This window comes from Physcomitrium patens, chromosome 2 (genome assembly GCF_059467195.1).
Source record: "Physcomitrium patens ecotype Gransden chromosome 2, ASM5946719v1, whole genome shotgun sequence".
NCBI classification, from domain to species: Eukaryota; Viridiplantae; Streptophyta; class Bryopsida; order Funariales; family Funariaceae; genus Physcomitrium; species Physcomitrium patens.
In genome coordinates this window covers 15,408,522-15,419,928 of record NC_143411.1, presented here as the reverse complement: position 1 = coordinate 15,419,928, position 11,407 = coordinate 15,408,522, and the positions used below count along the sequence as shown (strand labels likewise).

The window sequence follows — 11,407 nt, the reverse complement described above, 5'->3', positions numbered from 1 at the left end:
ATATAACTAAGAGCTATGTGGCAATATTCTATTGAACCTCCAACATGTATCCAACTTATAAAATATTTATGTAACTTACAATATAAGTTTCTTGTATGTATACCATATAGTTAGCTTATGCCAAAAGCTAATAATACATGCAATACATGGCTAATTTATTGGCCAAATTTCTAACCTATCAATCAACCATAAATATGTATAAATTCAAATGCGCATTTATGAAGCTTCTAAAAAGCTTTGCTATAAGATAATATTAAATCTATCTATATTTATTTTTAATTAATATTTCTTATTTAAAAACATATACATGTCTATTACATTGTAAAGAAAACAATAAGGTTTGTTGAATGCCCTTTTTAGACGTTCTTACCTTACATAAAACTTTTATATATATATATATATATATAATTCTTTTAAAACCAAAGAAATTTTATTTTAAAATAAAGAAATCAATATTGATTGTTAATTTAATTTTTTTTAAGCAAGTTCAATCAAGTATATTCTTTAATTTTTTATTTATTATATTACAAATAATCCTTATAAAATTCATAGTACTTCTAAATTTGAATTTAAGAACAATCTTCTCTATTTTGAAAGATGCTTGTATGCTTTAGAAGGTGAAGCATAACTACGTGCTCTTCAAGCTTCTATTGATTTTGTAACTACATGATATTTTTAATACAATATAGACTTCTTTAATCATTACAAATACCAAAACAACCATGGTCTTTAATACATATGAATTTTATCACAGATCTTCAAATCACAAATTCATATGATTTTATATTTATGATAGTATATCATTTCACCAAGATAGCATATTTTATATTTTATTCAAAAACTATCATAGGTGAAGAAACAACTAAATTTTTTCTTGACAATATTTATTACTATTATAGATTGCCAAAAGATATTATATTAGATAATAGAACTTAATTTATATGAAATTTTTAAATATTCTTTTTCAAAATATTAAAGATAGATATAGAATTATCTTTGGTTTTTTATTTTTAAATTGATTGACAAATAAAACATATAAATTAAGATTTGGAGTAATATTTGAGATGTGCTATCAACTATCATCAAGATAATTGAACAACTCTTTTGCTATTAGTAGAGTTTGTATATAATGTCACAATATATTCTTTTATTTAATAAATACTTTTTTTTTACTAATTATGGTTATCATCTATAATTTGATACTTTTGACTTTATAAAAATTGATAATCTTGTAGAAAAAGATTTGGAAATTATTTATCAAAATTATATGCAATAATAAATGTGTAATTAAAAAAAACTCAAGAACAATAAATGATCAACGCAGATGCATATTGCAAGAAACAACATCAATTTTACATTGGCAACAAACTATGGTTATTCTATCATAATATCAAGACTAATCACCATTGTATCAAGTTGGATTATTATAGACTTGAACCATTTCCTATTTATAAACAAATCAATTTAGTTGCTTATCAATTACATCTATCAAAATCTATAAAGATCTATCATGTATTCTTCATATCTCTTTTTGAGCCATATAAGACAATGGATATATTAGGAAGAAGATAAATGCCACTTCCTTCTCAAGAAATAGATAATAATCAAGAATTTGGAATCAAAGAAGTCTTAAATTTAAGATAGTACCAAAATGAGTTTAAATATCTTATATATTAGTATAGATATGATATGAGTGAACGCACATGAAAGCTAGCTAAAAATCTTGCAAATGTAATAAAGAAGGTTGATGCTTTTTATTAATAACAACTATGAAAATCAAGATAAAAAAATCAAGCAATTCTTTATTATAAAAGAAATAATATTTAGTGAAGATTTTGTTTTATCTTCTATCTTTATTTGTGATTTTTGTGAATTTGTGCCACTAAAACAATAGAGAATCAATAACCAATAAATTCAATTTAAAAATAATTATTTTTGAATTACCAAATAATACATTAAAATTGTCACAGCTTTCAAGATCATAAAACAAAGATGAAGACCTTCAAAAACATGTTTTTATTTGAATAGATGGTGAAATACAACGTGTTTGGTATCACGACCTTAGAAGAGACTCTCAATATTTGATAATATTATTAGAGGTAGGAACTACCTATGATGGTGTTTTAAATGTTTTATTTGAAAGAAGTTACAAAGGCCTAAAGAATGATTAGGGTGGTCTTCATACTTTAGTATAAGACATTATCAATAGGTGAGAAAATCTATCAACTACCTTTAAAGGGAACAAAGATCAAAGTATGTTACAAATACAATTGTTTGTGTTTCGTTTTCTTGATAATTTGATGTTTATGTTTCTTTCTTTCTTTTTTTCTTTTTTTATTAAATAACCATGCTTCTAAACATTCTTAAAACACATGTTTCATTTTTAAGTAATCAAGTAAGGTTGCACCAAATGTTTGATGAATTAACTTTTTGAATATTGGTGAAAGATGTTATGTGATGTCAATTTAAATTAAACATTTGGATTTTTCAAATATAGAATCATTTGTTATGAAATGTTCAAAACGAGATCAAGAATTCATTTTGAAATATTTGAAAAAAAGTTGATTGTGTTATCTAGTGCACATCATCTGAAGATTCATTATGATATTTTACTTCCCTAAGCTCCATTTAAAGTTTACACCCAAAAATCATTTTAAAATAAAACAAAAATTGATTTCCATTTACACGGTAACTTTGAGGTTCAGAACATCAAGTTTAAGACACAAATCTCATCACTCTTAGTATTACAAGTGGATTAGAGAATAGATGCCTTGTCCTCCATTTTCCTCAACTGTATCTGAATTCAGAATTAGAATCAACACTCTAATGAAACTCCGGATTTGTTCTGAGACAATCATCGAATCAACCATTCTGACCATCGTGTAAATCGAAATGTTGAACACGGGGTAAACATGTCTAAGCACGACAGGTCCGCATAGCCTTAACCATCATGCAAGCAGAACATAGGAAACAGCAAAAATGCAAGCTGGAACCAGGAAGTGATTTGGAATGACAAGTGACCTGGAAGTGGCAGTAAGCAGCCACAACCACCTTGCTTGGCTGTTTACAACCAGCCTCGTGACTTTTTTATATTAATTTCAAAAATTGCTCTTTGACTGCACAAATTGATCATGAGCTCTACGTCTGGCTTGACTTAATGCCAACTGAGAGTCCTAAGAAAAAGAAAAAGACATAAGATGAAAACTGAAAGGCTTACATATTACAGTCTACGCTGCACTGAATGTGTCGAGCGGACCTCGTTACTTATGAGGCAATCGAATGTTTCCCAACGCAGAATGGGATTCCTGATACATCCAGAACTATTTTGACAAGTGCAATTATGTCTGTTACATCTCAGGCATCTGGTGTTATTGGTGAATCCACCACCCGAGCGGGAATTAAATGAGCTTTATCTTTTAAGTTTAGCTTGCTTTCCACGTGGTGCACCTCTTCAGCAGATGCTTCCTCACTAACTTCGCTGGCGCCGCCTCTACCGGTGGTCTCGTGCTCGGCCGGAGCGACCTTGCCGGCGGGGGCAGGACTCTCTGATGGTCGACTAGTTGAAGCAGCAGAGACCCAAACCAGATTTAACGACTGCCCGTGAAAACATCTGCCCTGCATCATGGCTCTTTCCGCACTCCATCGGGTTGTGTAGCTTATCCGTATGGAGCTGTTCGGGCTCCACGTATGTTCAGAGTCTGCTTTGTGACCCTCGGCAGCCTCAACTTCCACGCTTGACAGCTCACCAAATGCGGCGAAATGGTCTCTTACAGCTGCAACCTGTTCGCATCCGGAGCACGACTTCTAATTTCAGAATAGATGCACTGTTAACCCACCTCAACAAATGCAAAATAAACTCTGGAAAAAAGACTGCTTATGCTAAGCCCAGGCCAGACTCGCTTCCTCGCCTGCCTCAGCAATTAAAAGGAGAGAAGAACCACTGATACTTACATCAGAAACTGTGAACGGGAATGGAGGTAGAACTCTGAAAGCCGTGGTGCGATTATCGAGTTTGAATCGTGCAGGGCCCCAAGCAACTGCGGAATGTCCTGTAGACGTCCCTGAAGCTGTTCGAGGGTGGGGAGACCTTGTAGGCTTCGATGACACCTGAGACGCTCCTACCTGCGTGACATCCACTGCATTGATCTTCTTGAGACCAAAATTAGAAGGCAAACTCCTAACAGCAGCATCAACTTTGCACGGCCGCAAGTCGCCAAAATTGTCTGCTTTCTGCCGCTTCCTGGCATGATCTCCTTGATAGTCTTCCGCTCCTGTGACTCCCTGAAACCGAGCCAGGAGTGTCAGCAAAACACCCAAAAAAAACGCACCGATAAGCATTGCGGAGCAGGAAATTTCGAAATCTTAGGAGTACGGGCTACTGTTCGTATTTACGAAGACCCACCATACCACTGCTATAGACTAAACCTCTCTTGGCAACTACCTAGCAAGCCCCCATGGCAGACCACGTAAAGACGACTCTACAACCACTCCAACAACGCAGCTTCATGTTGCATCCCACTCACACTGGGGAAATCGTCACATTCAAAAACTTAACAGTAAACTCGACATTATCTGCAGGCACACAATTTACCTGGCTGGCGAGCTTGTTTAGCTTCCGCCGAAAGTCGTCGCGTTTCTGAGCGAGGGCCTCTTGTTTCTGACGAATCTTCTCACGCATTAGCTCAAGTTCCTCCTGCTTCTTTGATGCCACAGCTACTGGGCTGGGCACGGAAGATGCGGAACCATTCAACGTCGTAGCTTTGTTGCTGCCTTCTACGGTTGACGCTCCTGACAGGCCGGCAACGACTTTATTCAGACCAGTCAAACTCAGCTTTCCCCTACCTTTTACCAACTGTGCAGCATGGCTACCTGCAGGCTCAGAGCCAGTGGTTGGTGGCTGACCAGTAGAAGAAGTGGAAGCGCCATTGTCACTAGTGATACTATCGCGGTTGGCCCACGACAATCGTATGAAACGGTTCCCCAATACAGCATCGGGGGAAGCCAGTGCCGACTCTGCCTCTTCTCGAGTGGCAAACTGGACAAAGGCTCTGTGACTGTGTGACGGAATTCGAACATCCACAACACGTCCAAACTTTTCAAAGTGCGTCAGCAAGACTTCTTGCTGATTTGAATTGGGAGGTATGCAGTTCACATAGAGTGTGCGTTGAGCACGTTCTGTGCTGCGCCCAGGAGCGCGTGGCCCCAAGTTGGTACCCTCTTTTGAGCGGTTCAATGGAAGACCTACCTCTGCCCACCCCGCAGCGCCTCGTACTCGCCCAGGATTTGTATTCAGGTTGGTGGCTCCGCTATCAGATTCACGGTCACCCCATCTTCCTGGCTGCCACGAAACTCCTCTCCCCTGGCTCCGCTGTTCCTCTACCTTTGCCTCCCCACTAGCAGCACTTACATCTACAGGCCCAATACGATCCCACACAGTCGACCCTGCGTCTCCGCCATGCAAGCCGCTGCTGTTGGCACCTCTATTGCCACCATCAATCCCTCGTCCCTCCGTGCTCTTCTTTAGTTCTGCTTTCTCTTTTCCCACTTCAGAGTGTTCAGCCTGAAACGCTGACAACTTTCTAATCCTTCCCGTCGCCTCGGGTCTGTCATTGTTCCAAAGCGGTTGATCAGGGTCGTATAGGTCAGGTTCGGCACCAGGCACTTGACCATTCACCATGATCGGGGCTTCCAATGGGGAAATACTTGGCTCCCGGTTACCCCGGCTCCCCCGTGAACTTGCAGGTGCAGGAGCGGGTAGCATGGTATTGGAGGCTGCCAACTGCCCGGCCGCCACGGCCATACCTCGCCCATTTGACAGGTTGACTGGTAAGTTGAACTTGGACAGGCTCTGCAGGAGGAGCAACAATCAAAACGCTTTGCTGGAGGAATGAGGATTCTTACTTCTCACCGCCCAGGGCGGCCATTGAATCCTCTGCCTAAAGTTCCAGGTGAGCGGCCAATCATACCCATAGCTACCACCACCATATACTAGCAAGGCTTAGATTCCTCCGAAAAACATCTCATATCCAACGAAAAGGACCTCCTAGTTCAAGCCACGTCCCATTTTCACACGCTTCTTTGTTCAGTGCCAAAAAAAAAGCCAATCATAAAGGCGATGGAACCTAAGCATCTTAATACGCTACACAATATGCACCAAGCTGTCACGACTTCCGTGCCCTCGGTTCTGGAAGAGGCCATAACACCGCATCGAGTAGTGCAACATCTTACCTGCACATCTTCCACGACGATGTGGGAACCATGATCCATAGGACACAGATCTCCTCGAAGACAGAATCCTCGCTCTTCGAAATCCAGGCACCTCGGTCGCACAGGTCCTATGCCCATTCCCATCCCTAGGTTCATAACTCCGGGTGGTCCTCGCCCACCATGAGAGAGCTCCAACGAACCAGCTCCCATGCCACCCATGTGCCCGAATCCTCCAGGCCACCCAGTCCCTAGCCCACCCAAGCCCCTGCCGTTTGGGAAAAAGCCTGCATTTGGGGGCAAGAGAGGCGGTGCGTCGGCAAAGGGAGGCGGTATAGGACCAGCCCAATTGCCAGCCCCTCTGCCGCGACCCATACGCACTCCATCGAGCCGCACGTTCGGTGCGTCCCCCCGAAACGGAGGACCGCCCCCTCGTATTAGACCCCGTTCCGCTTGGTCTCCATTGCTGAACCGACCTCCTGCATCACGACCTGATCGTCTATCAAACTTTAACGACCTTTCCCGGTCCGATTGACCTCCTCCTCTCCTATGGTCACCGGCTTGGCGTTTTAGATCGTTTGAACCACCTCCACTGTACCGAGAAACATTAGGTTCGTCTACTCTGTCTGCAGACCGGGAACGAGAAACTCGGCGCCGATGCTTGTGATTCCGATCGTCATCACTGCTTTCTTCTTCCTCCAGCTCGTCCTCCCAATCCTGAGCGCCGGCACTCGGTAGCCTCTCTACATGAGAAGGTGATATTCTGATCTCTGCAGCACCAGTAAGGGACTCCGTGTTGTCCAGAAGCTTCACACCTGCTAGGTCTTCCATACCGGAGGAAATCGTTCCGTCGTCAAGAGCATGAAAGAGGTTGACGACGAACAATTTTGTTCCTCCACCAAGGCTGGTACAATATGGTTAATAGAAATCCTTCTTTCCAACCATCTGTACACGAATGTCCACAGCCGCTCCTTTCCACACTACACAGTTTTGACTCTGAGCATAAGGCCCAACTAAGAGGAGAAGGCAGCTTGTCAAGTGAGACAGGTTCAACCGTGGACAATGAACTGACCTTCTCCAAGAATGTCGTACAACTGATTCACGCACAATGTATGAAGTTCCTTCTTGGGTTTACTCTTCTTTAACAGTGCCGCAACATAGTCAGACAGCAAAGTAGGGTCTGCATCAGTCCTGTACATTGTATTAAAGGTGGATTCAGTCATATCACCACATCCGCGCGGAACACTTTATAATTTCCTCTATTCAGCTTGTTTTTGGATGTTTGTGAAAGGCATCTGGCAAGGATGATCGTCCACATACGTTTACGTTTAACACCCTCTCGATTAAAAGCGCTCCGCTATCTACTCGCCTAACACTGCTCACCATCGTCGCAAGCTCACACTTTACCCTCAATCTACAGCAAATCATTGTGCGGTCTCCTCGTGCGGATGCCGCAGAGACACCAACCGTCTGAGTGTATCCATCAACCATGCGTTCATAGCTATACACCACTCACTGCGACAGCTCTCGCTGATCGTTGCTCTGCCTGCCTACATATCCACAGCACTCACGATCGTTCGAACTTCCGCATGAGCGATAACCCGCTGAACATTGATTGCATTGCATCCTAGTTAACCGCCGAGTGGAAGTAACGTCCAAATTCTCGCAATTCGAAGGATGTTCAATCCTCGACCAAGCCCCAACGCTGGAGTTTTTTTCACCCTTCTTTTCTAACTTTTCCTAATCATGAAAAAACAAACAAACAAAATAAGAACAATCAAAGCCAAACAACACACACGCGCGCATGGGCGAAAATCTACAACTGCAACGACGCATCTTTCCTATAGCAGTTTGCATGAGTACGTGACGAATGTCCGGATCATACTAGTCAGCTCAGTCAGACTGCCAGATAGAAGACCTGGGGCGGGAACTACTGATGACCAGGCACCTCGAAGTAATTGAGTACCAAAAGCTTGCAAGTATGTGCTACCCGAATGCGAACAGAGAATCCGGAGTCAGCACATGAAACCTCTTTAACGCCATACACCCTGTCAGCATCCCTCTTGGAAGAGTGGATTATTTTCGCATCGCATGAAATGCAGGGCCACTGCGCGAATAGAAGTACCGGCAGGAGAGACTACAGGGGCAGGGCAGTCCGAGGCATGAGAAGGAAGGATAAAAGCACTCACAATGGTTTTAGGTGCTCGATCAAGTAAAGATTCAGGGGCGTCTCGTCAATCTTCATGCTGCTCCTCCTTGCCCCCCTTCCTACACAACCTTCCCCCTCATCATCTCCATTCTAGCGCAATAACGCTATCCAAGCGCCATGCCATAAACGCCTCCAGAGTCCGCCATAGCAACAGCACGCGCGCGCAACAAAACGAAGGCGGGAAAATGAAGCACACAGACAGAGAACGAAAAAGGGGGAAAAGAAGAAGGGAAGGGACAAGACAAGACAAATCAGCAGCAACAATGAAAAAGGCGAAGACGAGGGCAGAGGTGTGACATGAAGAGAGGCGGGTGGAGGAATGAGCGGAGGACGGCGAAAGGAAAAGGAGAGCGGTTACAGGGCGGGGGGGGGGGAGCCAGGAATTGGATAGAATTGAGCATAGTCAAAACAAGGAAACAGACTAGGTGCGAGTTTAGGGGTGAGCACCAAACCCTAATGCCAGATCCGCAAGAATGAAGCACCGGAAAGCGACCCCAGGCAAGGCAAAGGCAAGGCAGGCCCAGACAGACAGGGTGAGAGCCAAAACTGTAACTTCCATGCCACGTGGCACAGGCAAGGCCCCTCAAGGCCCCAACTTCAATGTCATCCCCCCCCCTTCCCCCTTGTTTGAAGAGCGTCTCGTCTCGTCTCGTCTCTTCTAGCTGCATCACAAGTCACCCCCCCCCCCTCGACCTGACCTGACCTTACAGTGTGAAACCATAATGAAGAGAAGAACAGAATTGAGCACAATATGTCCACATGGTGCCATCCAGGTCAATTCCATTCAACTAACCAGACAGTGTTGATAACGAATAGCAGCAGCAGCAGCTTAAATCCAGAAAGAAAGAAGAATGTTCCATGTCATCCATGCTCTCTCTTTCTCCTCAAATAATCCATCCATCCTTCACACTCCCTATCCACCAAACCTGTTTCAGCCATGGCTAATTTATTAAAGAAGCCACTTCTGACTCTTTAAATAATAAAAACAAGTAGTTGACACATTCAATAAATTATTGGACATCACATTACACATGAGAACTAGATATGAAGGTTTTTTGAAAGGCTTTTGTTAAAGTATGAATGGATAGGAAACAAAAACATTTAATGTTCAATTTTTAGGAATTGTACTTTTATAAAAACTAATATTTATAATTTTAACTACGCATAAGCCTCAAACATGATCAATTTAACAACAGTCAAACTTCCAAAAAAATTAAAAAAATTAAACTTGTCATGTTAATTAATTTTAAATTATAATAAACTAATATCATTTATTTATTTATTTTGTATTCATAATTTGAATTTAATGGGCACTTTATACCTAATAGTCATTTTTTCAAAAGTTGTTGCCTACATGCATTATAAAGGGCCTCACTTATTGAAGAAAAGCCATCTTTTGAAAGTGTTGGCCTTAAGAAGTAGTATATAAAAGATGATCAAGTGAATAAAAAACTTCTATTTTTTGTTATAAATTTTTATTAGTATATAATATGTTAGATTGTATCAATTTGAGTTATAATTGTTATCCTTCTATTTAACCTCTCCACTCTCATAAGAACTCTGTTTTAGTTATTGAATATTTTCTTTTTTATTCCACAATTTTGTTTTGTTTTAAGAAGTTCCAACATCTGAGAAGAAAAGAGACATTTCTTTCTTTTTGTAATTGTTATGTATTGGTGCTTGTATATTATAGTGCAATAAATTATCAATATGTAAGCATTTGTAGTATAGAAAGCATGATAAAATAAAATAGCTATTACTAATTGTTATTATAATTTAGATATGAGAAATTTTAGTATTGTTTTGTATAAAAAAAATAATAGTTATGTAGATCAATATTTATTAGAGCCATACACAGGGAAGAAGTTTAAATTCATGTTTTACATGTCACTTTCAAAATATTTGTATAACAAATTGGATACATGTTTGAAAAAAGAAAAACAAGAAAGAAGAAGAAGAAGATATGATGTTTAATATATATTAAAAAAAGAGTAGCAATGTCATTCTGTTGATTTGCAGCTAGTAATGGATTCTATGATAAAAGAAGATTAATTTTATTTCAAAATTCATGATAGAAGAAAGATTTAAAGTTTTAAGAGAAAAATTTAAAGCTTCACATTACATATTTTATATTGTAGGAGCTTTTGATGGATCATGTATTCCTCTAATTACTCCATAAATTAGTGGAAAAAATAATTATAACCATAAATCATTTTATTCAAAATTTTATAAGGTAACATAGAGAAATATTTTATTTATTGAGATTATAAATTTAAATAGGCAAATAGTCTTTATAATAGAAAAATATTTCAATAAACCAAAGTAGAAAGAATTTGTGTAGAATTGTTTTTATGATATTAATCGATTGAAAATGTAGCATATCTAGTGAGACCTTAGATGTATTGTCTATTGAGAGATACAAAAAATATATATATATCTCATGTCTCCTTCTCATTCAAAGTACAAAATTCAACAATCATTATTAATTCTAGATTTAAATTAAGGTGTTTTAAGGCCTTTACAATAATGTTCTATTATTTTAGCTTTGACATTTTTCTCTTTTCTATCTTCTTTTTTATAATTTGAAACTTCATTATTTAATTAATATTATTATTATTTTTTATTTTTTATTTATTTTTCTTTCTAAAAGCTAAGCCTTTTATGGTTTAAGTTGTATCTTAGCTTTTGTAGGTAGACATTTCTTTTTTTCTTTTCTTTCTTTCTTTTTTCCACTTGAGGGTATGGCCTCTACTTTTTTTTTATTATACAGTTGATTTCTCCAATAACCTATTTTTTAGTCTCATTAACTGAATATTCTTTATTCATCTATTTAAAAATATTTATAGAAATGTATTATTAAAATAAAATCTCTCTTTACCTTCTTGTAAACTTTGCCTCATTAAAACTAAACTTCACCACTAAAGGGTATAAAATTATTGTTGCTTCAAGTCCATACAAATTTTGAATTTTGTATATACATGGGTTAAGAAGCAT

The 11,407-nt window shown here is 39.2% G+C and overlaps 1 protein-coding gene across 5 annotated transcripts; it reads right to left on the bottom strand.

The window, feature by feature from the left end:
• Positions 1-3,000: 3,000 nt before the first annotated feature.
• On the bottom strand, positions 3,001-8,994 carry LOC112278829 (zinc finger CCCH domain-containing protein 27). 5 transcript variants are annotated; one of them, XM_073540824.2, is made up of 6 exons: positions 8,394-8,994; positions 7,277-7,395; positions 6,229-7,028; positions 4,592-5,848; positions 3,952-4,281; positions 3,001-3,780 (listed from the first exon to the last, which is right to left on the bottom strand). In XM_073540824.2, the coding sequence occupies exons 1-6, from the start codon at positions 8,447-8,449 to the stop codon at positions 3,355-3,357; spliced, it is 2,988 nt and encodes a 995-aa protein (XP_073396925.1). In that variant the 5' UTR covers positions 8,450-8,994; the 3' UTR covers positions 3,001-3,354. The 5 variants fall into 5 exon arrangements, with proteins under 5 accessions (XP_073396925.1, XP_090103793.1, XP_090103800.1 ...); XM_090247667.1 differs by having other exon boundaries at positions 6,229-7,184; positions 7,277-7,384; positions 8,394-8,993; XM_090247674.1 differs by having other exon boundaries at positions 6,229-7,108; positions 7,277-7,384; positions 8,394-8,993.
• Between the last annotated feature and the right edge of the window lie 2,413 nt (positions 8,995-11,407).

Coding starts and splice junctions, on each gene's coding strand:
- LOC112278829 (XM_073540824.2), bottom strand. CDS start 8,449: ATGAAGATTGACGAGACGCCCCTGAATCTTTACTTGATCGAGCACCTA. Junction 5,849..6,228: donor TCGTCGTGGAAGATGTGCAG/GTAAGATGTTGC, acceptor CTCCTCCTGCAG/AGCCTGTCCAAGTTCAACTT. Junction 3,781..3,951: donor TCCCGTTCACAGTTTCTGAT/GTAAGTATCAGT, acceptor GGATGCGAACAG/GTTGCAGCTGTAAGAGACCA.